At 45.9% G+C, this 21,411-nt stretch overlaps 2 protein-coding genes across 3 annotated transcripts; one reads left to right on the top strand and one right to left on the bottom strand.

The window, feature by feature from the left end:
* Positions 1–825: 825 nt before the first annotated feature.
* Positions 826–4,301, bottom strand: zgc:194621 (uncharacterized protein LOC795037 homolog). Its single transcript, XM_037080123.1, has 5 exons — positions 3,700–4,301; positions 2,680–2,738; positions 2,498–2,581; positions 2,314–2,390; positions 826–1,808 (listed from the first exon to the last, which is right to left on the bottom strand). The coding sequence occupies exons 1-5, from the start codon at positions 4,128–4,130 to the stop codon at positions 1,770–1,772; spliced, it is 690 nt and encodes a 229-aa protein (XP_036936018.1). The 5' UTR covers positions 4,131–4,301; the 3' UTR covers positions 826–1,769.
* A 1,702-nt stretch (positions 4,302–6,003) lies between these two features.
* On the top strand, positions 6,004–21,382 carry si:ch211-230g15.5 (polyhomeotic-like protein 3). 2 transcript variants are annotated; one of them, XM_037080026.1, is made up of 12 exons: positions 6,004–7,373; positions 9,761–10,445; positions 11,341–11,493; positions 12,530–12,625; positions 13,890–14,097; positions 15,494–16,588; positions 16,710–17,059; positions 17,160–17,325; positions 17,792–17,903; positions 18,132–18,252; positions 19,316–19,643; positions 20,541–21,382. In XM_037080026.1, exons 2-12 carry the CDS (start codon positions 9,780–9,782, stop codon positions 20,693–20,695), a joined length of 3,450 nt encoding a protein of 1,149 aa, XP_036935921.1. In that variant the 5' UTR covers positions 6,004–7,373; positions 9,761–9,779; the 3' UTR covers positions 20,696–21,382. The 2 variants fall into 2 exon arrangements, with proteins under 2 accessions (XP_036935921.1, XP_036935922.1); XM_037080027.1 differs by lacking the exon at positions 12,530–12,625 and having other exon boundaries at positions 6,009–7,373.
* Positions 21,383–21,411: the final 29 nt, after the last annotated feature.

Below are 21,411 nucleotides of genomic sequence, written 5' to 3'. Positions count from 1 at the left end.
GTCTCTCTGTGCACCTACACAGCGTGAGACAGGCAGAACACGCCCCCTGCTGGTGGATCAGAGAACCACACACACACACACACACACACACACACACACACGCACAGATGGGCTTAAAGGGCAACTCCACCAAAATCCAAAATCAACAACAATTTATTGGTAATTGTTTATTGGAAAGTTTATAGTTTGTGATGCTGTTAATCTTAAAAAATGATGGTATTAATGATAGTTACTTTAAAACGATACCTGTGTTAATAAGTTCTTTTTATTACAGAAATAATTGTAAATAATTAAAATAAATAATAAGAATAACAGTCGAATCTTTCATCTGCTGGCACTGATGTTTCTTCCTGAGTGATTATTGATCCTGTCAAAATGCAGATACATGCACACATCTATATAGTCTTATATATTTAATATATTTATATATAGTCCTATAGAATGTTGAAGCATGACCTCCACATTCATAGGATCCTGTCCGCAAGTTTTCTGATCTGATCTGAAGTTAAACAGTGGATTAAACACACAACAGCAAATAAAATGATAATATTAAAATATTGAAATAGTGCTGACGTGCAGCATTCTGAGTACTAACTTAATTATCAGTCACACTAAGAAATTCATTTACAAATGCAAAAACCTCCAAACTATGAGACTGTGGACAACAAGGATGAACTCTCACCTTCACCTGCATGTTTAAATTGTGGTAAAACTACTTTAATCGTCTGAACACTTCTTCTTCTTCTTCTTCTTCTTCTTCTTCTTCTTCTTCTTCTTCTCAGAACTTCCTCGCTCCGTGTTTTAAACTCAGACAGGACATCAGACTTCTGGCATGAATCAAACGTTTTATTGTCCCAACAAACAACAAAATACAGAACAAAAAAGAAAACTGTGGCTCGTTTCATACTTGATAACTCAGTTGCATCGGGGTGGCAGCAGAAAGGTGCATCTTAAAGACAAACATCTCAAAACATTCACAAAAAAGTTGTGAATTCAGTCTTGAAATGATTCTTGAAGCGGGATGTGGGACCATCGTTCTGATAAGGCTTGATGAGAAGTGAGAACAGGCCTCGTTAAGAGTTTATGAATCAATTTTCAGCACTTTTTAGATCTATTATCATCCAAAGATGAATTTAAAAAAGCTTTCGTGTCGTCAGCTTGTGAAGAATCACCATGTGGATCCTCTCAGTGGTCAGAGTGAACAGGTGTTGGTTGTGATTTGGGTGAACTGAACCTTTAAAGTGTCAGAATATATACACACAAAAAAACACACACAACAAGTGACAAACTAAACGACTACATACAAAACATGACGTGCAGAGCTGAGTGAAGTTTTGTATCTAAACATGTGAGTTGTATGGAAGCCCGGAGGGACAATCAAAGAAATGTTGAAATCATCTTCTCTCCTGTGTTTACGATCTGAGATCAGCTGGATTAGAAAGTTCTGCCAGGATCATTTTTCACAACATATTCAGTAATGTTGGTGTTATTTTGTTTCCTGTGCCAAAACAGACGGTAATGACAAAACATCCCCAGAATTATTTTCCCTTTTGTGTGTTTTCACAGATGGAAAACATAAACTGAAGGAACACGAGAGCGAATGTAACTTAGATCAGATTTATAAGATGGATCACCATAAACAGGCATGTCTTCATTTGTCCCTCCGGGCTTCCGTAGAGCTGAATCCAGTGTGAACGCTGAGAGTTCAGCAGCTGCAGGGAGGAGAGTCGAGCTGCCGGCCGAGACGGGACGAGAGACGGCGCTCGTCTTCAGAGGACGGATGTTTGTTCCAACAGCTGCGTCTTCATCTGAGACACAACGAGGGAAAAACACACACCGAGTTACTTTGACATGAAAGTGTTCAGAGAGGGAGGTTCATGAGGACAGGTCGGAGAACAATGGCTGCTCAGTTTGTCACATCTGCAGGAAAAAGTTGTGGGTCGATGCTGTGAAGCTCAGGATGGCTGAAGTTTCATTTTTGTTATGAACTCAGGTGATGTAAGTGTTTCTGAAACGTTGGTGAACCTGTCAAATATTCTCTGCTTCTCTTTCCTGAAGAGCACCAACGTACGTACGAAACTTTACTCTTTGCACAGAAGCTATTGAAGCTGTAGCTCTGTTCGCTCTGGAACGACTCTCACTTCCTGTTTTTTGACGTAAAACAACCAAATGTGACGAACAGAATGAATATTAATCCTCCTGAGTTCAGATCTGGGTCAGTTTGTTCATGGGCTCGATTTAAAACCTTTAAATGTTCAGGTGGACAAATAATCACAAAACAGGAAAGAAGTGAAAGTAAAGAAGTTATCGGACCGGTTTCTGTTTCCTCTTCGCCTGCATCATTTCCTGCTGCTGCTTCGACCGAACTTCCTCCAGACTCATACAGCCACCTGTCCACACACACACACACACACACACACACACACACTTATGTATTACAGTACACATATTAATCATATTAAACATTAACCTGTGTGTGTGTGTGTGTGCGTCTCACCAACAGTGCTGGGGTTAATGGAGACGTACGCCATCGCTCTGCTCAGTCGAAGCTCCTCTAAAGCGGCGAGCTCCGCCTCCGCCTCTGCTCAACCAATCACAGGTCACATCACAGTTACCCCCAACCTCACACACACATATATGGCAAACAGGGACTGAAACAGACGGAACATGGCGACTCACTTCTCTGGATCTCTCGTCTTTTCTTGGGGTTCGGGGGGATGACGGTGAACGCTTTGTGACTGGAACAGACAAACACACTCCGGATTATTGTCTGTGACGTTTACTGACACGTGTCACGGCCCGTTCACAGCCACAGGTACAGGTGAGAGGCTGTTCCAGTATTTGTAAGCAAACATCATCAGATATGTTTAAGGAGACGTCGGGACAGAAGCCGACGGAGCATCTCAGCTGCGTTGTGACGATGAAAATGGACATTTTCTTACTAGATGACAGTAAATTTCCAGACAACTTTGTGGCGACTAAACTTTATATTTCTGACGAGATGACGCCATCAGTCGTGTTTCTGATGACAAAAAACTGAGATTTCTCCAAAAGGACCAAACCTCTCCAGCTGTGAATGTGGAGGCGAAAAACAGATATTTTTTAACAACAGAAAATCTCCAGCGGCGGCAAAAAAACCTGATGTCTTTGACATCTTGGACGAGAAGATGATTCGTCTCCGGCCGTGTTTGTGGCAACAAAACAGGTGATTTTTGAAATGAAGAAGCAAAAATCTCCAGCTGTGTTCGTGGCTTGAACTGCGGCTGAACATGATCCATCTGCACCCTAAACCAGAGCGTCAGCAGCGTGTTAAAGATTCAGCCTGTTTGTGGTTTGCACAGTTTCCACAGTGTGTGAAGCTCCTGACAGACAGTTCAGGTGAGAGTTCACCTGCAGGTCTGTCATGACAGTGGGAGGTAAAGCAGGAGATTAATCCACTGCAACAGATGGCAGCAGACAAACAGCAGCAGGGAGATACTGAGGGACGCCTCACATGTTTGTACACACACACACACACACACACACACACACACACACACACACACACACACACACGGTGAAGTCCTAAATGAAGCTTCAGTGAGACTCTATGAATAAAGTTTATCATCACTCTTATTTGACTGAGGAAAGCTCCAGGTAATAAACATCCTGTGACGTCAGGGACCACCAGCAGGTGCACCCTGGTCCCTGCTGTCTCACCTGTGACTCGTGTGCTTGGTCTCGGTTCTGACGCTCCTCTGGTCCCTCTGACCCGGTTCGGCGCTCGTCTCGCGGCACTTTGGACCAACAGCAGCGTGTGTCACGGCCGTCCGGCAGGCCGGGTTGGTTCTGGGCCAGTTGCTGGTGGTGGTTTTGGTGGTTTTGGTGGTTTTGGGAGCGGTGGAGCTGGACCTGGTTCTCCTCTCGCAGCTGGCTCTGAGGGCGGTGCGCTGCGCCCCGGTGCCCCGCTCACACCTGCCGCGCGGCGGCGGACACCGCGGGCAGCTCGACGCGCGGCTTTTACGCACCGCGGGCGGCTGCAGCTCCGCGCGCGCCCCGGTCACCGCGCTCACCTTCACCGGTCTGCTCCTCTCCAGGGTTTTACCTGAAGCCTCCACAGGTTTTGGTTTGAGGACTCGTGCGGCCGGCATCTTAAATTCAGGGGGACGTTTCTGTTTCCGGTCTCAGGACGTGGGCGAGTGACGTCATCTTCTGTAATTAACTTCGATTAAAAAACTAAAAAACGCGAAAATCTCAACTTTACTTCCCGGGACTCGGTTGCTATGGAGCGCGCGCCCTAGCAACTGAAGTGTCAGACCACACAGAGCAGGGGAGGATTTCCGGTCCGAACCTTCGAAATAAAAGCACAGTTGTTTAGTGACGAAAACAGAAGTTTGTGTTTATTTTGGATTGTTTGGAGGAGTTTGTGATTTATGTTTTATTTTTTTACGAATCACTGTATATTAAATATGTTGTTGTCAGTGATGTCAGGTTATATGTGGTCATTGATAAACTGTCTTTTGATATTTTTGTATTTTTTGACAGTTCGGTTTGGTTAAGAAAAACAAAATACACAGAATAACAGTTAATAAACAATCATCTGTATAGTGATTGTTAAAATCAATACAATAAGGGAAGAAGTTATATGCTGATGACATTAAACCGTCTCTAAGTGATTCATTAGTCAACTAGTGAAAAAAGGAGAATATGAGAAATAAATCTTGACAATCTTGTTATAGTTTTTAAATAATCAACATCTTTGAGATCTGAAAATAAAAATGCAGTTTGAAAATGTTTCTTTTCATCGTGTTATTGATGTTAATCATTAAATAATGTATTGTTTAATGTGTTAGATTACTTGCTATTGAAAATAAATGTGCTAACAAATAGCTACAATAAATGTTGTTGGTGTAGACTTCATTTATGCAACATTGTACATATGTTAACACATAATTTTGCGGTCTTGTTACAAACATCTGGATTTGTCGCAGCTGTAGATTTAAAAATATCTGCTGAACATTGTCTCGTGGTCTCCTTTAAAGAATCGAGTGATGTCACGCTTACAAATGTTGAAACACACAAGTTACATCATAAACATGTTGTGTTGATGTGATGCGACACGTGTGTTACAGATGTTGATCTGATCTGCAGCCTCTGACACCAGCAGATGTGAACGACTCAGCTGTTTGTTCACTGCCAACATGTTTTTCTCTGCGACTGGACTGAATCTTTAATGCTTTTACCCTCATTCCTGTTTTATACTACATCAGTTATTCAGAGTATTTCTAATATTTTGTGCCTCTTCCACATTTCTGTTCTTAAAAGATAACAACACAACATGGTAAGAACGTCAGTCTTTAGTAAGCAATAAAACAGCTCAGATAAACAGGAAACATGCAGAAACATCACTGATTGATACAACATGAACGTTTAAACTATCTGATCCGCCTGTTTTTTGTTTTTTGTTTCTGTTTTGAGTGATTTAATGTTGATCATTTTAAACTTTTTTGTGAAAACAAGTCTCGCCTGTATCTTATTTTGAAGGCTGCGCCGCCTGGTTTCCGGTCCTGTGCTTCCTGTCTGCGCTGGATTGACGCAGCCGCAGATTAACGTCAGTGACGCAGCAGAGCATCAATCCGTCCAATGACTGCAGCTCATCGGATTACTGACACGAGACCGTCCGCGGGTCACATGACCACATTCTGTCACGATACACCAAAAATATCATCATCAGCATATCAATTCAGTTCAGTTCTAATTATAAAAACACACAAAAAATAAAACTCTGACTCCAAAACACATTAAATAAAAACAAGCACAGTGAGAAGAACAGAATAAACTTCAGTTATAAGGAAGTTTAAACAACAACAGAAGAAGAACTTCAGTTATAAGGAAGTTTAAACAACAACAACAACAACAACAGAAGAAGAACTTCGGTTATTTAAATATTTTAAATCAAATGTTGTGAATCTGAGATGAAACATCCACCGACTATTAATAAGTATATTACTGTTATGATCAATACAAGGCTGGAATAAATAAAATCAGCTTATGTTGAGGTCACTAGCACCTGATATCATATGAAATATAGGATGATGTGTAATAGAGTGTTTGTAAAACGAAAAAAGTCGAAGATATCGTGTTAAATATTAGTTTGAAGTTAATTACATTTGTATTTATTGACTGATTGAGTTTTTTTTTTAAATTTAATTTCAAACAAAAACACACTACTTGAGTAAATGTACTCTGTTCCACACTGTACATGGTGGACTCAATACTGTGGATCAACTTTTATTTTATTTCTTTATTGCTGATTAAATAAATTGATTAGAAGTGACGTCAGGAAGTCTGCACAGTATCTAGTAACTCAAGTAATCAGATTAATGTAGTAAAAAGTACAATATTTGCCTCCAGAATGTAGTGAAGTATATTTGTACTTTTCTTGAGTATTTCCAGTTTCTGATACTTTATACTTCCCCTTCACGACAGTCTGGAGGCAAATGTTCTATTTTTTTACTCCACTTTATGTATTTAAGTAGAATATTTTCCTGTAAAATGAAGTGGAGTGGGAGTATAAAGTATATTATACGCATTACACGAATATTGTACCTTTTGCTCCACTATATTTATCTGATTACTGCAGTAACTAGTTACTGTGCTCATCATGTTATCTGGCAGTATTTGCATGTTGTGGTACTCGAGTAAACAGGAGTAACGGAGGTGTTCCTCCCCCAGCAGCAGCGGTGCAGCAGCAGCAGCCCGGCTCGGTCCTCCTGGGCTCTGCGTGGTGCTGTCTCGCCTCTGCCCTCTTATGAAAACTGCCTTCCATTGCACTCCTCCAGCAGCGGACTAACCAGGCCCCTCGCAGCCGCTGCACGGTGGCCCCGAGCCGGGCTGATTCCCACCGCAGAGCCGACAGGTGTGACGGCGGTGGTTCACCGGAGACCAGGAGTCCCCCTCCCGGAGCCTCGGTGCCGGATTTACGCTGCGCTCCGCGGGGAGAGCCCGGACTGTGATGATCCCCGAACCGAAGTGCGACACACACAGCAGCCCGTGCGCATCGTAACCGGGCCCGACCCGCATCGCAACTTTGCGTTTGTGCGTCCCTGCAGGGGCTGAAGGCTCCGAGCGGAGGGGAGGCTGCCGGGTTATTGTCTGGGGGGGAGGGAGGGAGACACGGAGGGAGGGAGGGAGGGCGACGCGCACTCCAGCACAGCTCCTGCGCTGTCAGACGAGGAAGTGAGGCTTCACACACGCCCCATTTCAGCCTGTCGACCCCGCTGAAGCAGCCCAGAGCCGCTCATCAGACACCAGCAGCACACTTCACCAACATGCGGCCGCTGTCGGATGGACCTCACCGGGGCTGAGCTGCAGGACGACGCCGATCTCAGAGGGTAGGTGACCGCGGAGCTTCACGCGCAGACGATCCTCCAAAGTGTTGTGATCGTGAGACTTCTCCTCTGAGAAGGCCTGGCTCCATCTTTTTTTTTTTTTTTTTTTTTTTTGATAGTCACATGCATGATCTCTGGCCTAACTGTCACCGCCGTGTGTTGTGACTCATGAGAGCGATCAGAGTCAGAGAGCGAGCTGCGGGCCAGATGTCAGCATCTGCCCGCCACGCGTGGAGCGGCACCTGCCTGCGTGCTGATGTTGCGTGAATTTTACCACAAAAAGCTGCGTTAGATGAAGGAGTCCTGAAGACGTGCGGCGCGGAGCCAACTCAGGGAGTCACGCTGCGCTCACAGCTGGATAATCCTCGTTTTAACCGCTTCCTATCGATTATTTAACGACGAATTCACATAGACACATGATCGATTAACTGATCAGTTGATGCACAGATGTCAGTCAGCTCACAATCAACAGTTTAAGGCTGTTTTTAGTGCAGAAATGTCGAAGAATCGCACGTTTAGTTCGTCAGATGTGACGATTTTTATGATTTCCTCATGTTTTAATCAACAGGTTTGAACTGTTGATCAGATAAAAACATTCGACTACGATCGATTTATCTGATATCAGCTTATTACAGACATATTGATATCGATTCAGGTGTCAGCAGGTAGATTATAGATTGTGCTGCAAACTGTAAATGTGAGTTTATCTGACAATTTATCACAATTCTGCACCAAAACAAAGTAAATTACACATTTATCTACAAGTATGTTTAAACTTTATACTTCAGGTCGACTCCAAAAGCTTCTATATTGATTATTAATGGATAAATTCGATAACCTTTATACATAAACATGATCGATTAACTGATTTGTTGATGCACAGAAATAATTTGGCTCACAGTTAATCGTTTAAGACTTTTTTATAGTGCAGAAATGACGAAGAATCTCGTGTTTTTATCAACAGGTTTCTGATTGTTGTCGAGTCTGACCGATTGATCAGCCGTCAGTCGGTATCTCTTCCGGTGTTACCACATATGAAAACTGCAGGAGAAGATGCTGCTTTTCAACGTTTAATCTGTAAAATATCCTCTTTCAAGTGTTTAATAACCACATTAGAGGGATGGTTGCTAAAAAATTGTGAGTAGATGATGTTTTTTGTCTCCTAATTTTAATGTCGGACCCAAAAATCAACAGACTTGTAAAAACGTCTCCGTGAGCTTTGAGAACCTGTGATCGACTGAACCAGATCACGATCGACTAATTGGGAAAGGATGCATTAGATTAATCAATAATAACCATAGTCATTAGTTTCAGATAAGGCTGAGCTCTTTACCTCGATATATTGAAATACATTTGACGGCGTGGTAACAAAATCAAACCTCACTGTGTTTTTGTGGAGATGATTGTTGGAACTTCAACAAACTTCAACACAAAGACATTTCTGATCAGTAATCATCAATGATGTGGATTTAATGACACTCAGTCAGAACTCAGACTGCTGTTCAGGTGACTGCAGTGACATCAGCAGGTAAAAAACTGAGCTCACATCATTTTGGATCCTGACTGAAGTCCCTGCAGGATGATGTTTCAGTCGTCGGCCCGCATCAGCTGCCGCCATGACTCCGACCCAAAACACACGTCTGAAGGCGGCGCTGACGTCTCGCTGACATTAAGATAAATACACATACTCTGATGGCAGTGGCCATGATACAAGGTGCCAACTACACATCAGGAGCAATTTGGGGTGCAGTGTCTTGCTCAATGACACTTCAACATGCAGCTCAGCTCAGCCGGGATTTGAACTAGTGACCTTCCGATCACTAGACAACCTGCTCCACTCCCTGAGCTACAGCTGCCCATCAGATATAACGTGTCAGATTTTTAAAAAATCAGCGAGACCTTTGTTTTATATGTTAACTTAAATTCTGTTCAAACTCAGAGAGAGTTTCCTCGAGGTGCGTTTCATTTGCTCACCTGTCGATATAACTTCCAGGAGGGAGTAAAGAGACTGAAGGTGGAGACAGTCAGGAAACGAGACTAACGAGAATCTAGAGCTGGAATCATCGGACGCTTTGCTCCTGTTTGATATCTCAACCTGTGAAAACTGCTACATAAATGGAAACTCAGCGTCGTGAAGAAACGAGAGCGCTAACTGCTAACTGCTAACTGCTAACGCTAACCTGAGCGAACTCGTCTCGTCCTGTCAGATACAAACATTTCTTCTTCTTTCTCTTTCTGCGTAAACACAGTGATGAAGTTGGCCGACGATGATCAGCTGTGTTGTGATTAGTTGTGTATTGATCAGCTGTGTATTGATCAGTTGTGTTTTGTTCAGCTGTGTATTGATCAGCTGTGTATTGATCAGTTGTGTTGTTTTGTGTGTGTTTCAGTGTGTTACAGTGTTGAAGGATGGACCGGGAGCTGCTTCGTCAGAGCCAATCAGAGCACGGAGAGGCCACCAATGGGAGCAGCCCTCAGACTTCTACCGCCACGTCCGACGCCACCACCCCCACCACCCCCACCACCCCCACCCCTCCTCGGCTCACGCCCAACCCCATGCTCCTGGACTCCCCCGCGCCCACGCTGACTCCCACCACCTCCTCCCCTCCTCCCCCTCTCACCCCTGCTCCCTCCGTCTCAGCGGCCCATGGTCCGAAGATGGCGGCGGCGACGGCTGGCGCTCCGTCCCCTCACATCCTCGTCCCTGCTCCACCTAAACTCACCTCCACCGCAACCCCCGCCCTCCGCACGTACTCTCGCCCGATCCTTCCCTCCCCGACGGGCGTCTCCAAACCATCTCCTCCCACACAAACCTCCACCTCCACCTCTCTGCTCCCTCCTTCCTCCACCTCTTCTTCTTCATCTCCTGTTGTAGCCAGCACCACCTCGCCCCTTCTCTCCTCTTCCTCTTCTTCGTCTTCTTCTTCTTCTTCTTCTTCTGCAACGCACAGCAGCACCACCACATCAACCAAGACCTCCACCAGCCTGACCAATGGGAACACAAGGCCGGTATCAACGCCGACCTCCACGCCCATCACGCCCTTCCACACACCAGCCAGTCCACCTGGCAGACAGGTAACACACACACACACACACACACACACACACACACACAGATTAAAGGAAACAGTTAGCTTAGCTTAGCATAAAGACTTGAAACAGAGGGAAACTGCTAGCCTGGCTCTGTTGAAAGAGAACAAAATCCACCTAGAAGCACCTGAAAGACTAAATAATCAACAAATGACATCTTGTTATTTATTCCGTACAAAGTTTATGTTCTGGACTTTAGCTTTTATACTTTAATCGTCAAACTTTAATTTTGTCACTGAATCATTTTGTGTTTGCATCATTTCACCGTGTATGTTTCTAGATGGTTTGTCCTCAAATTTATAGAGGGAACATTTTTGAATCCTGTGTCATATCGAGTCAGAAGTTACTTAAAGGAAAAGTTCACCCAAAAATGAACAATCAGTCATCATCTCAGACGGCTCCCTCCGATCTGGTTTAACTGGTTCTCTGGTGTTTTGTTCTGGACTGTGACGTCATCCTCCGCCCGCTGAATGTAACGCACCGTTAAACAGTTTACAGGATGATGCTGATGTTGTTTGCTCGCTTGGTTTTATGTTGATTTGTAAGTCACGTGGCTGATTGTTGAACTGTACTTCAGGAAACTCCCTCTCCACTGCGATGAGGGCGAGCGAGCCGACGACATTTGGTGGAAAACGATGATATTCAGTATTTGTTCTGAATCCAGTTTGTTCCCACTGGTTTTACATCCTGCTTCTAATGAAACAGGATATGTAAATGGAGTTACTTTGACTAGATGCTATCTTAGTTACGCAAGAGGCGGGGTCAGCAATACTGCCAGCCAATCAGTGAAGAGGACCGGGACCCTGCAGCAGATTTCTGCAGAACATTTTGTATTTTAGGAAGATGTTCTCGTCTGAACCTCTCCTCCCTTTTGTTCCAGGTACCACAGGCTCATCCTGCAGGCACACCTGGTCTTGTGCGAGCCAATCAGAGCCTCTCCCCCATCAGACAGAGGGTATCCCAGCAGACTTTGCTCCTAGGGAAAGGTCTCAAAGGGTCTGGACAAGACCAGGTGCTGCTGAGAGCTCAGATGGTAAACACAGATACTCACATTTACATAGATTTATAGGTTTAATCTGCTGCGAGCAACGGACGGCTCAGAGACCAGAGACCAGTATTAAAATGAGACGAGAGCAGAGAGGGTGAAGGTCAGAGCTATGATGCATTCAGGTACTGTAGGGAATACAGACGCTGTCAGCTTCATGTCAGTGTTTAAGGCTCAGCATAATAACAATATAATACTTGTTTTTTAAATGTGCACTTTTCACAAAACAGGATTAAAAAGAAGAAATTAATTAACCCGAGAACAGTTTTTGTTGACTCTCCTGTAGATATATTCAGTTTTTATAGCCCTGTTCTAACACCAGCATCAACTGTCACACATCATCTGATTCAGGAGAAACTGAAGTTTCAGTCCGACTCATTTAAACTTGTCGGACCAATTTGACATTTTGCTCAGTCTGAGAAGGGATGAAGTCAAAATTCTTTGTTGTTTTAACTGTGAGTTCAGACCGAGCCTTTGGAGGTTTAGTTTTCTTATTTAAATAGATACATTTGAATGTTTTAGACTTCATATACTGACCTCTCTTAAGCAAGAAACAGCAATTTAAAAAAAAATTATCCTTCATACTTCACTCACAGACCACGTAGATGTGTCCATTAAAAACAGAGAGAACAAAAAGAAATTCATTAAATCGTAACAGAGAAATAAATTGGCAGGGTCCGCCACATATAGAGAAAGTGAGGATCTTTCGCTTCTCATTAACATTTCTTCACCAAAACTACAGACTGCTCCTTTAACAATGATTTAAAAGCAATCGATAATCCGACTTCAGAAATATGGCCGAGCGAAATGAGCAGAGAGGAAAGTCTGTGTTTGTTTAATCCAGTGAGAACCCAACAAATGAGTGACGAGATGATTTAAAACTCCTCGTTAGTGATTTACTGATGAGCGGAAGATTCAGAGTCGTCTTCAGTGTTTGATCCTGATTGGATGGATTGTGCTTTAATCCCGGCTCTTCCTCTGTTTACTTCCTCCTCTGTTTATTCTCTCGTCTTCCTTCCTGCAGCTGATTCTTACGTCTGCTATGCGACCTGCCTTGTCCTCCTCTTCCTCCTCTTCCTCCTCCTCCTCTCCCACTTCCTCTAACCCCGCCTCCGCTCAGGTGAGCAGCCGAGCTAAACCGACTTCCTCCTGTGTGCCCGTATGACTGTTCGCTAAGCTCCGCCCCCTCAGTTACTGTCGCCCAGCTGTCAAAATTAACGTTGAAATCCTGTGTTTAGTTCAGAAACATTTAGTGTTCGTTGAGCCTCATCACATCACGTACGGACTTTCATCCAAAGTGCTCAATAACTCATGTTTAAGGGGAAAAAGCAACGTGTGTTTCTGTAACTGCAACTAGCTGTAGCTTACTGGCTAATTAAGCTAACGTGTTGTCTTAAAATGTCAAACCAAAGAATGGAGTCCTGAAAAATATCCTTACTTTCTCTCTGAACAAGACTGACACTGCTCTCATATCTGTCAGTTAAATATGAAGCTACAGTTAGCAGATTAGCATAGCTTAGCACAAAGACTGTAAACGGGGGGAAACAGCTAGCCTGGAGTCTATCGGCGCCTCTCTGGCTCTGAACACAACCCTCAGTTTTATCATCGTTAGATGATAGTGAGTTACCTGGTCACAAAGAGAATGAAACCAAACAAGCTAGCTACTGTTACCTTTTCTTTTCCAGCAATTTAGCATTTTTGATGCTCGGCCTCAGCTGGCACAGGTTCCCCTGACACCATCATGCAGACGCACTGACGCTGCACCCTGAGTTTTACACCACCAAGGAAGATCACCATCGATTTAAAGAAATACGAACCAACCAAAGAGTTTTTTTTCCCGTCTCTACAGAAACATTCATGGTTGATATGGCACTTTCACGCCTTAGAGATGTTAGCTAAGTAGGCTAAGCTGTAATAACGGTGCACCAACACCAACCGCATTCACTCAATAAAGTCACTAATCTAAAGCTTCAGGGATGAAAGATACGCTCCAGCCGCTCCCAGGAAGATTAATGTCCTGTCATCGTGGAGAAGGCCGGCGGCAGTCTGCACCTTTGTGCACACTAGAGTAAACTTTCCTTTTTTTTGCAGCTGATGTTACAGCAGATAAACTGTTAAATCCATTACACTCTGGTTTTCATTGTGTAACACTAAAGAAACATGTGACTCGTTATAAATGAATCTCTGTGTCTCTTCAGCTCCATGTCTGTCGTTTCAACACGTCCAGAGATCCAAATCTTGACAAACCTGCTCGCTGCAGATGCTCGGCTCTTATTGGACAGTCGATGTTTGTGGGAGGAGTTTAGTGAACACCTTGAATCGAAGCCCTGAGGTGTAACGATGTGTTTGAGGTCTAACTGAACATCTCTCTGTCTCCCCTCCAGCTCCAGAGTCTCACCCTGAGGCCTCCTCCCCCAGGAGCCCTCACCATCCCCCCCTCCCTCCGCCTCAAGCCCTCCTCCACAGCCCCGCCCCCGCTCTCTCGCCCTCACGCCCCCCTCTTCCCCCCTCTCAGGCCGCGACCGCAGCCCAGCACCACGGCAACGGAGAGCCCGACCACGCCCACCCGCCACCTCGCCGTCCCACCTCCAAGTAGGTCCCAGAGGAGCTGACAGGCGTGATGGTGGAGGGAGATGGTGCTCTTCACCGTCGGCTTTATTTAGGGTGAAGTGCTGAAACCTGAGGAGAGAAACAGAAAGAGATCACGTCAGTCTGTGATGATGATGAGAGGTAGTGCAGGAAAATAACTAGAAATGATTGAAACGTGAGTGAAATGAGCTAAAATCAAAATATAGTAAAGATAAAAGATCAACTTTCATCCCCAGTGTCGGGCATCGCTTTACTCTTTACATGACTTTTACTTTACTGACTTCACTTCAGTCTCAGCTTCAAAACCAAACTGTGGATTTTATAAAACAATATGAACAAGCAGAAGATGTCGAGGGTCGTACAGACAGACTTCCTGCTCAGGTAACCTGATCCACCTGTACGTTGCTCCTCCGGGTGCTTGCGCTGTGCAGCGAGCGGAGTGATGATCGGTTTGTCAGTTTGTGCAGCAATTATCTAAAATCTCATCCGGTCACGAGAACAAGGAGAAGAGAACATGCAATCAGCTGCAAGTCATGTTGTCATGTTCACTTATCTCTTGATTGATCGACTCATTGATAAAATGACGAAACAAAACACTGGGAAACATGTCGGAGCGAGTTCTGAGAGCCCAGTGTGACACTGAAACATTATAAAGACAGTAATGAGCAGATTAGAGATGGAAGACGGGTTAGAAAACAGACACAAACCAGGATAAAAACAACAAAAACATGGTTAATTGTTGTAGTTTTACACGTTGAGATGTCATAATGAAAAACTCAGATATAGTTATTTAATATGTTTCCATAAGTGAATAAACAAGCTGCTCTTCCAGAACACTGTGCTGGAAGAGTTTGACATTTGTTTATTCAGTCGTGAAAATCCATCATCCTCCCACACATGTTTTCACAGATGGAAAAATAAAAAAATTAAGGAACTCAAAGATTTTCCTGGCAGAACACGAGTCATGAAAACAGAAGAGAAAACACTTTAGATCAGACGACAAAACGGATCAGCAGGAGTTAGAACGTCTCACTGGCCCCGCCGGGCCTCCGTAGACCAGCTCAGGTTTGATCCCGGCGTGTTTCTGCCGTCCAACCGGAGAGAAATGATCAGCTTCAGTGTCGACAGGGTTAATAAACGTTCATGTTTACTCCACCTGATCTATATCCACTCAGATCGGATCAGTCTGTTCTGACGAGGTGTCTGATTATTGCTAATATCCGGGTCCATATAAACAGCTGGCAGCTCAGGTACCAGCTGGTATCACTTTTATTTAAAGGGGAAACATTTGGGTTGAAGTGTCTCCTTCAGCAGGAGGACTCAGGGATTCAAACCAGCAACTGTTCATGCTCAGCTTTCATCCCTCCTCTTCCTCTCTCTCCATGTTCTCCTCTCTCAGCTCTGTACTCTCCGGTCCGAGCCGTCCCTCTGCGGCCCAGACTTCACTCTCCAAACGGGCACAGAGCGGCGTCGCCGAGGCCGACCTCCGCCCTCCAGCCCATCGCCGCTGCTCCCAGCAGCCACGCCTGCCCCATCAGCAGGCCGCTGGCCGGGCTGAAGACGATGCTCGGGCCCAGCCAATCGCAGCACAGCTCCTTACCTGTGACCAACCCCATGTCTGTTTCCTCACATCTGGAGCGCTCGCCCTCGGCAGCGAGGCAGCTGCAGATCATCGCTCTGTCTTCGGGCCGCCAGCCGCAACCCGGCACGTTCACCCACGCTGTGCAGCCGGCGCGTCCGGTTGTAGAGCCACCCGAGCTGTCCAGCCAATCAAAGAGGAGCGGTGAGGACACGCCTCCTGTCCCTCTCAACCCCACATTGCCAAAAACCACCTCCCCTCTGCCGTCGCCTCCGTCTCTCCTGAGTCCAACATCCCCTCCGAGTCAGGCTGGTCCTCAAACTCAGACTGTGACACAGAAAGTGGAGGCGAAGCCGAGCGAGGAGCAGCGAGACAGAGGACGAGGGCTGAGACCAGGAGGCCGGGAGGAGGGGAGCGTTAAAGACACGGCGCTGGAGAAGGATGACCAAAGACTGAAGGTGAAGGAGGAGAAACTGTCACCGGAGAGAGAAGTAGACCCCGTCAGTCAGAAGGAGCAGGAAGTGGAAACAGTCAGAGAGGAAGAACAGATGGAGGTGATAGAGGAGGGCCAGAGGGACCGAGAGAGGGCACAGGAGAAAAAGATGGAGGACGAGGAGGAAGGAGAGACCGCTATGGACCAGTCTGAGAACTTGACGGGTCAGATTCTGCATCAGTACCGGAACAGGGATCCCACCCCAACACCTGAGGCCGTTAAAGACTCCCCCGTGGAACCAAAACCAGTCCTGGGTCTCATTTCAGCCCCAGTTCCTGCACCAGTTCCTGTCCCAGTACCAGCTCCAGTCCCGGAGGTGCCGGTCCAGAGTCAGAGGCTGCCGGAGTCTAATCGGGACCTGCAGCCGGTCAGCCAGGAGGACTTCTGTGAGAACATGTCCACACAGTCTGACAACCAGTCAGGTACGGCCAGCCTCACCTGCACAGCCACCTGCAGCAGAGATTAGATGTATACGTACGTAAAAAGTATGTGGACAGGATGTGTTTAACAGAACTTACTGATCGCTGTCTTTCCTCCTCCCAGCCTTGTCCAGCCTCTCCTCCCAGTCTCCCCCCTCCTCACCCTTCATCACCCCTTCGGCAGAAAACCCTCCTCCCCTCCTGCCTGCTCAGCCCGCCCACCCGACCGACCTCAGCCTCTCGCCGCACGAGACGGAGAAGGTCGACAAGACGGCGGCGGGCGAGTCGCAGCACCTGGCCGGGATCGAGACAGAGACGGAGACGGAGCCCCTCGGCCAATCGGAAGACGATTTAGAGGGCTTCGGCCAATCGCTGATCAGCCACTGGGAGCCGAGGGTGTGGCCTGAGGGACGACAGGTTCTGACTCACCTGGTGGAGGGATTCGTCATCCAGGAGGGGCTCCAACCGTTTCCTGTATGAACACACACACACACACACACACACACACACAGGCTTACCAGACTGTTCACAACACTGTCAGACTGTTTTGTTAACGTACCTTTTCTCCGTGCAGGTGAACCGCTCGTCCCTGCTGGTTCCGGAGCAGGTGACCAAACCGCAGCAAGTCAACGGGACCAATGGGAAGGCGGCGCTGCCTGTGACGGACGCGACCAAACAACCTGAACACTCGACCGACTCGGAGCAGGAGGAGGCCGGAGACACCGACGACCCCGGGAACAGTAAGAGTCTCATGATATGATGTCATCAATGGACAGTCTCTCACACACACACACACACACACGCACACACACACACACACGCACACACACACACACACACACTCTATCTACATCAGTTAACACTGAAGTATATTTTTTAATATCATGTTATTAACTGAGCCATTTATTTATTCTGGCGGTTTCAGTCTTTTTGGGGTTTTGGGTTTTCAGACAAAACATTTTCTTGGGTTTGGATCATTTCTAATTAGTTAGTAAATAAAAGCCAGAATAAAGTTTTTGATTAAGCTACATTTGCAACAGTCAGACGACCTGCTGACGTCCAGTTAATTCAATATCAGAATAAAATGACTCCATGTCAGAATGTTGTAGTTTTTACAGGCAGATCTGCGTCTCTCTCAGTGTCTCTGACTCCGCTCTGTGTCTCTTCAGATAAAGACTAACGCCTCGTGTTGTGTCTCTGGTACAGGGTCGGCCCACAGGGACCGGACGGTGCTGCACTGTCAGTTCTGTGGGAAGCGAGGCCACGCACACAACTTCATGCGGTCCAAACGCTTCTGCTCCACTTCCTGTGCTCGCGGGTGAGGCCCGATTTCATTGGCTCGATCGCACTGTGTGACCTTAACACACTGTTTCAGAGCTGACAGGATGTGGTGTGTGTGTGTGTGTGTGTGTGTGTGTGTGTGTGTGTGTGTGTGTGTGTGTGTGTGTAGACACAGGTGTTAGAAACAGATACTAGTGTGAATCAAAGCAGCAGAATGAGGAAGCGCATCATCAAACGTCTCTCTGTCTGTCTGTCTCTCCGGCAGGTTCAACGTTCGCCTGACGAAGCGTCTGCGGGCGCTGAGTGCGGGCAGCCGCTCTGAGAGGCCCCGCCCAGCTCTGAACAGGGCGGAGTCTGTTCCTGGGAAGCCTCTGTTACTGCGGCTGGTAGGGACAGTGAACTAACCACACGCTGTTCAGAAACCTCACTACACTGACAATGTACAAGTGATCAAGTTCCACCCAGAACACACTAATCCTGAGACACCAAACAGTCACAAAAACAACTAAACGTCGTTATCAGCATGTTTAGATATTTAAATGATTCCTCACCTACGTCCCCTGACTGTTAAACACTCACCTGCTGCAGACTTGAGAGTCAAATCTTTATTCCACAGTGTCAAAGTTTCCAACACAACCACAGAAAACTCAGAATCCACTCGTCTGTCGTCCACCTGTTCTCACCAAACTGTGGCTGATTACGATGGTCACACCTCCATCGTCCTACACAGGTGCTGACGAGCACCAGTGGCTCATGGGATGTGAAGTTCGTAGGTTTGTGATGTTTGTGTTCTGTTGACCTGCTGATGTTTGCAGCAGATGTCTGTGAACACATATCACCAGACTCCCTTTACAAATCACGTGATTTTAAGAGTTGTTTCATGAGGAGAAACTCTAGAAAATATTTTTGAGCGGCTACGACAGATTCTGACTCATTGTGTCCTTGTTGTAAATTCAGCATTAAACCAGAAGCTGAAGTTGTTTGTCTCCTTGTAAAAAGTGTCAGTTTGTGGCAGCATGTCTGTACCAGCCTGTCTGCTTCTGTGTCTAAAGTGCTAAAGTCTTACCTGCCAACATTGATCAGCTGTTTGAACACACTGTTTACACTGATTTCACCATTTACACTCCATTTATGAAAGAAGAAACATGTTATTGATCTAAACATGTCACATGTTACAAAGACAGTAACAATATAGGTTATGTCTTAGGGAAAGTCCCCAGACTACCTTTAAAAATCACTCAATTTAGTGAGTTATTGCATTAGGAGACACTTTATAAACTTTTTGAAAGAAAAAAATTATTATTAATGATTTTAGCAGCTGTTTGAACTGATTTACCCACAATGAATCTTGGCCACGAAGTATCAAACGCTCATCCTGAAGTTTTAAAGTAACGGAGGGTGAACTCACCTCTTGATTCAGAGCTCAGTCCGTCTTTCTTCTCCCCGCAGCCTCGTGATCTCTGGAGTGCCGGACGGCGAGAGAAGGAGGGGAAGGAGAAGGTGGCGGCGGCAGAAGAAGAAGAGGAGGAGGAGGAAGAGGAAGAAGAGGGGGAGGAAGAGGAGGACATGGATGGAGGGGGAGAGGAGGAAGACGATGACGGTGGAGAGGAGGATCCCGCCGTTGCCATGACAGCCAGGATGGAGCGACGGGCTGCCCGGAGAGCGAGGAGGGCGTCGGCTCCCGCTCTGACCACCTCTACGCCCACGACCACCTTCAAACCCGCCCCGTCGCAGTGGAGCGTGGAGGAAGTGACGGCCTTCATACACACACTGCCAGGTGAACCTCCGCTACGCCACACAAAGACGCCATCCAGCCTCTCTGGAGCCGGCAGCCTCGGTTAGCACGTCAGTCTGATTTATAGAAACGCTGGAGCGTGTTAATCGTCAGCAGATGACGGGGGGTCGAGCTCAGCTCCTCTCATCTAATTAAGTGTTTCGCAAAGCGCTGAAATCAACCGCCGGGTGAGGTAACGTGCATACTTCTAACCGCCAGCTGTCATCGCTGAGAAACATCTGGAGGAAAAAACACAAACACAAACTCGAATCTGTCAGAATCCAGAAGTTGTGTTCAGAAACACGGATGATTCTGTTGTGAACGTTCGTGAAGGTTCGAGGAGGATTGTGAGTGAGAAAAACAATCGTGTGTTTTACTGTTTAACAGAGTGAAGTAAAATACTCCTCGTGCAGAAACACGTCCAGAAGACTTTTCAACATGTCTGACGACGTCTGGAGACGCAGAATCAGTTTGTTCTCCATCAGTTCAAAACTAAACCCTGCTGGAACAAACCAGCACGGACCAAAACACGACATGGAGGACATGTTGTGTTTTGGTCTATGCTGGTTTTTCCTGCAAGGTAACTTTCTACTGTGTCAATTCACAAACATCTAAAGAATTAATTGTGGTTCAGAATTAAAATCTAACAGGCTGGATTGAAACCCTGAGCCTCGTCCTCAGTGGTCGGAATGAGGTGTGACACCAGATTAAGTCTATGTTGTGTCTCAGTTCAGGTCTGCGTCCTCTGAAGGACTCGGCCTCTGTGGTCTGTGAAGGCGAGTCCTTCAGAGACCTTGTTAACCTGGTCAGCCGTTGTTAAATGTGACGGTCAAGTCTTTGGAACATTTCCTGGTTTCTTTTCTTTAACCGTCTCCGTGTCTCCGTGTGCTCGTGTTCCAGGCTGCAGTGACGTGGCCGAGGCGTTCCGGCTGCAGGAGATCGACGGCCAGGCTCTGCTGCTGCTGACCGAGGACCATCTGATGACCAGCATGAACATCAAACTGGGGCCGGCGCTGAAGATCTGCGCTCACATCAACTCCCTGAAGAACCAGTGAGGGCGACAAAACCAGACCGAGGAGCGGAAGTCAGGAGAAAACGAGGAAAAGACAGGCAATAAAGAAGTGAGGAGAGAAAAACGGAGGAAGATCACGGATAGAGGAGAAAACAAAAGCTAACACCAAGGATGACAGAACAAAGTCACAAAAAGAGATTCACGGTAATTTATGAGATTATAAATCGAGGTGTGGCCTTAGTCGGGAGCAGAGGAGCTGAGCAGGAGACGCCAGAAGTCCAGAAGAAGTTTCATCCGTCGTGGACCCTCTGACTGTAGCAGGAGAGCGTAGCGGGGGGGTTTTGTAACTTTGTGTACATTTTACATGCAGCTGGTGTAAATTTGAAGCTATTTCATGAAGGATTTTGAACATTTAATATATAAAATTTGTCTATTTAGTTTTTTTAGAACGTGACGTCGATGACAAATCTATCCAGTAGCTAACATAACCGGTGTGTGTAAAAGAAAAACTAAAAAATGAAAATGATGACAATAACAATAACGATGATGATACGTAGACTTTGTAAGTGATTAATGAAAGTTTAATGTTTTATATCACTATATTCTGGACAAAAACATGTCTGTGGATTAAAAAAGAGAAGTCACTATCAGGGTAGAGACTGGTGTCTTTAATCGTCACATTTTTATGGTATCCTGCTTGAAATTATTTAATAAATGAATAATTAATCAAGTGGCTGATTTATCTTGTTGTTCCGGCTG

The sequence above is a fragment of the Acanthopagrus latus genome, chromosome 19 (assembly GCF_904848185.1).
Source record: "Acanthopagrus latus isolate v.2019 chromosome 19, fAcaLat1.1, whole genome shotgun sequence".
NCBI lineage: Eukaryota > Metazoa > Chordata > Actinopteri > Spariformes > Sparidae > Acanthopagrus > Acanthopagrus latus.
Note: the sequence above shows the minus strand (reverse complement) of the source record. Positions and strands in the feature narration are given on the sequence as shown.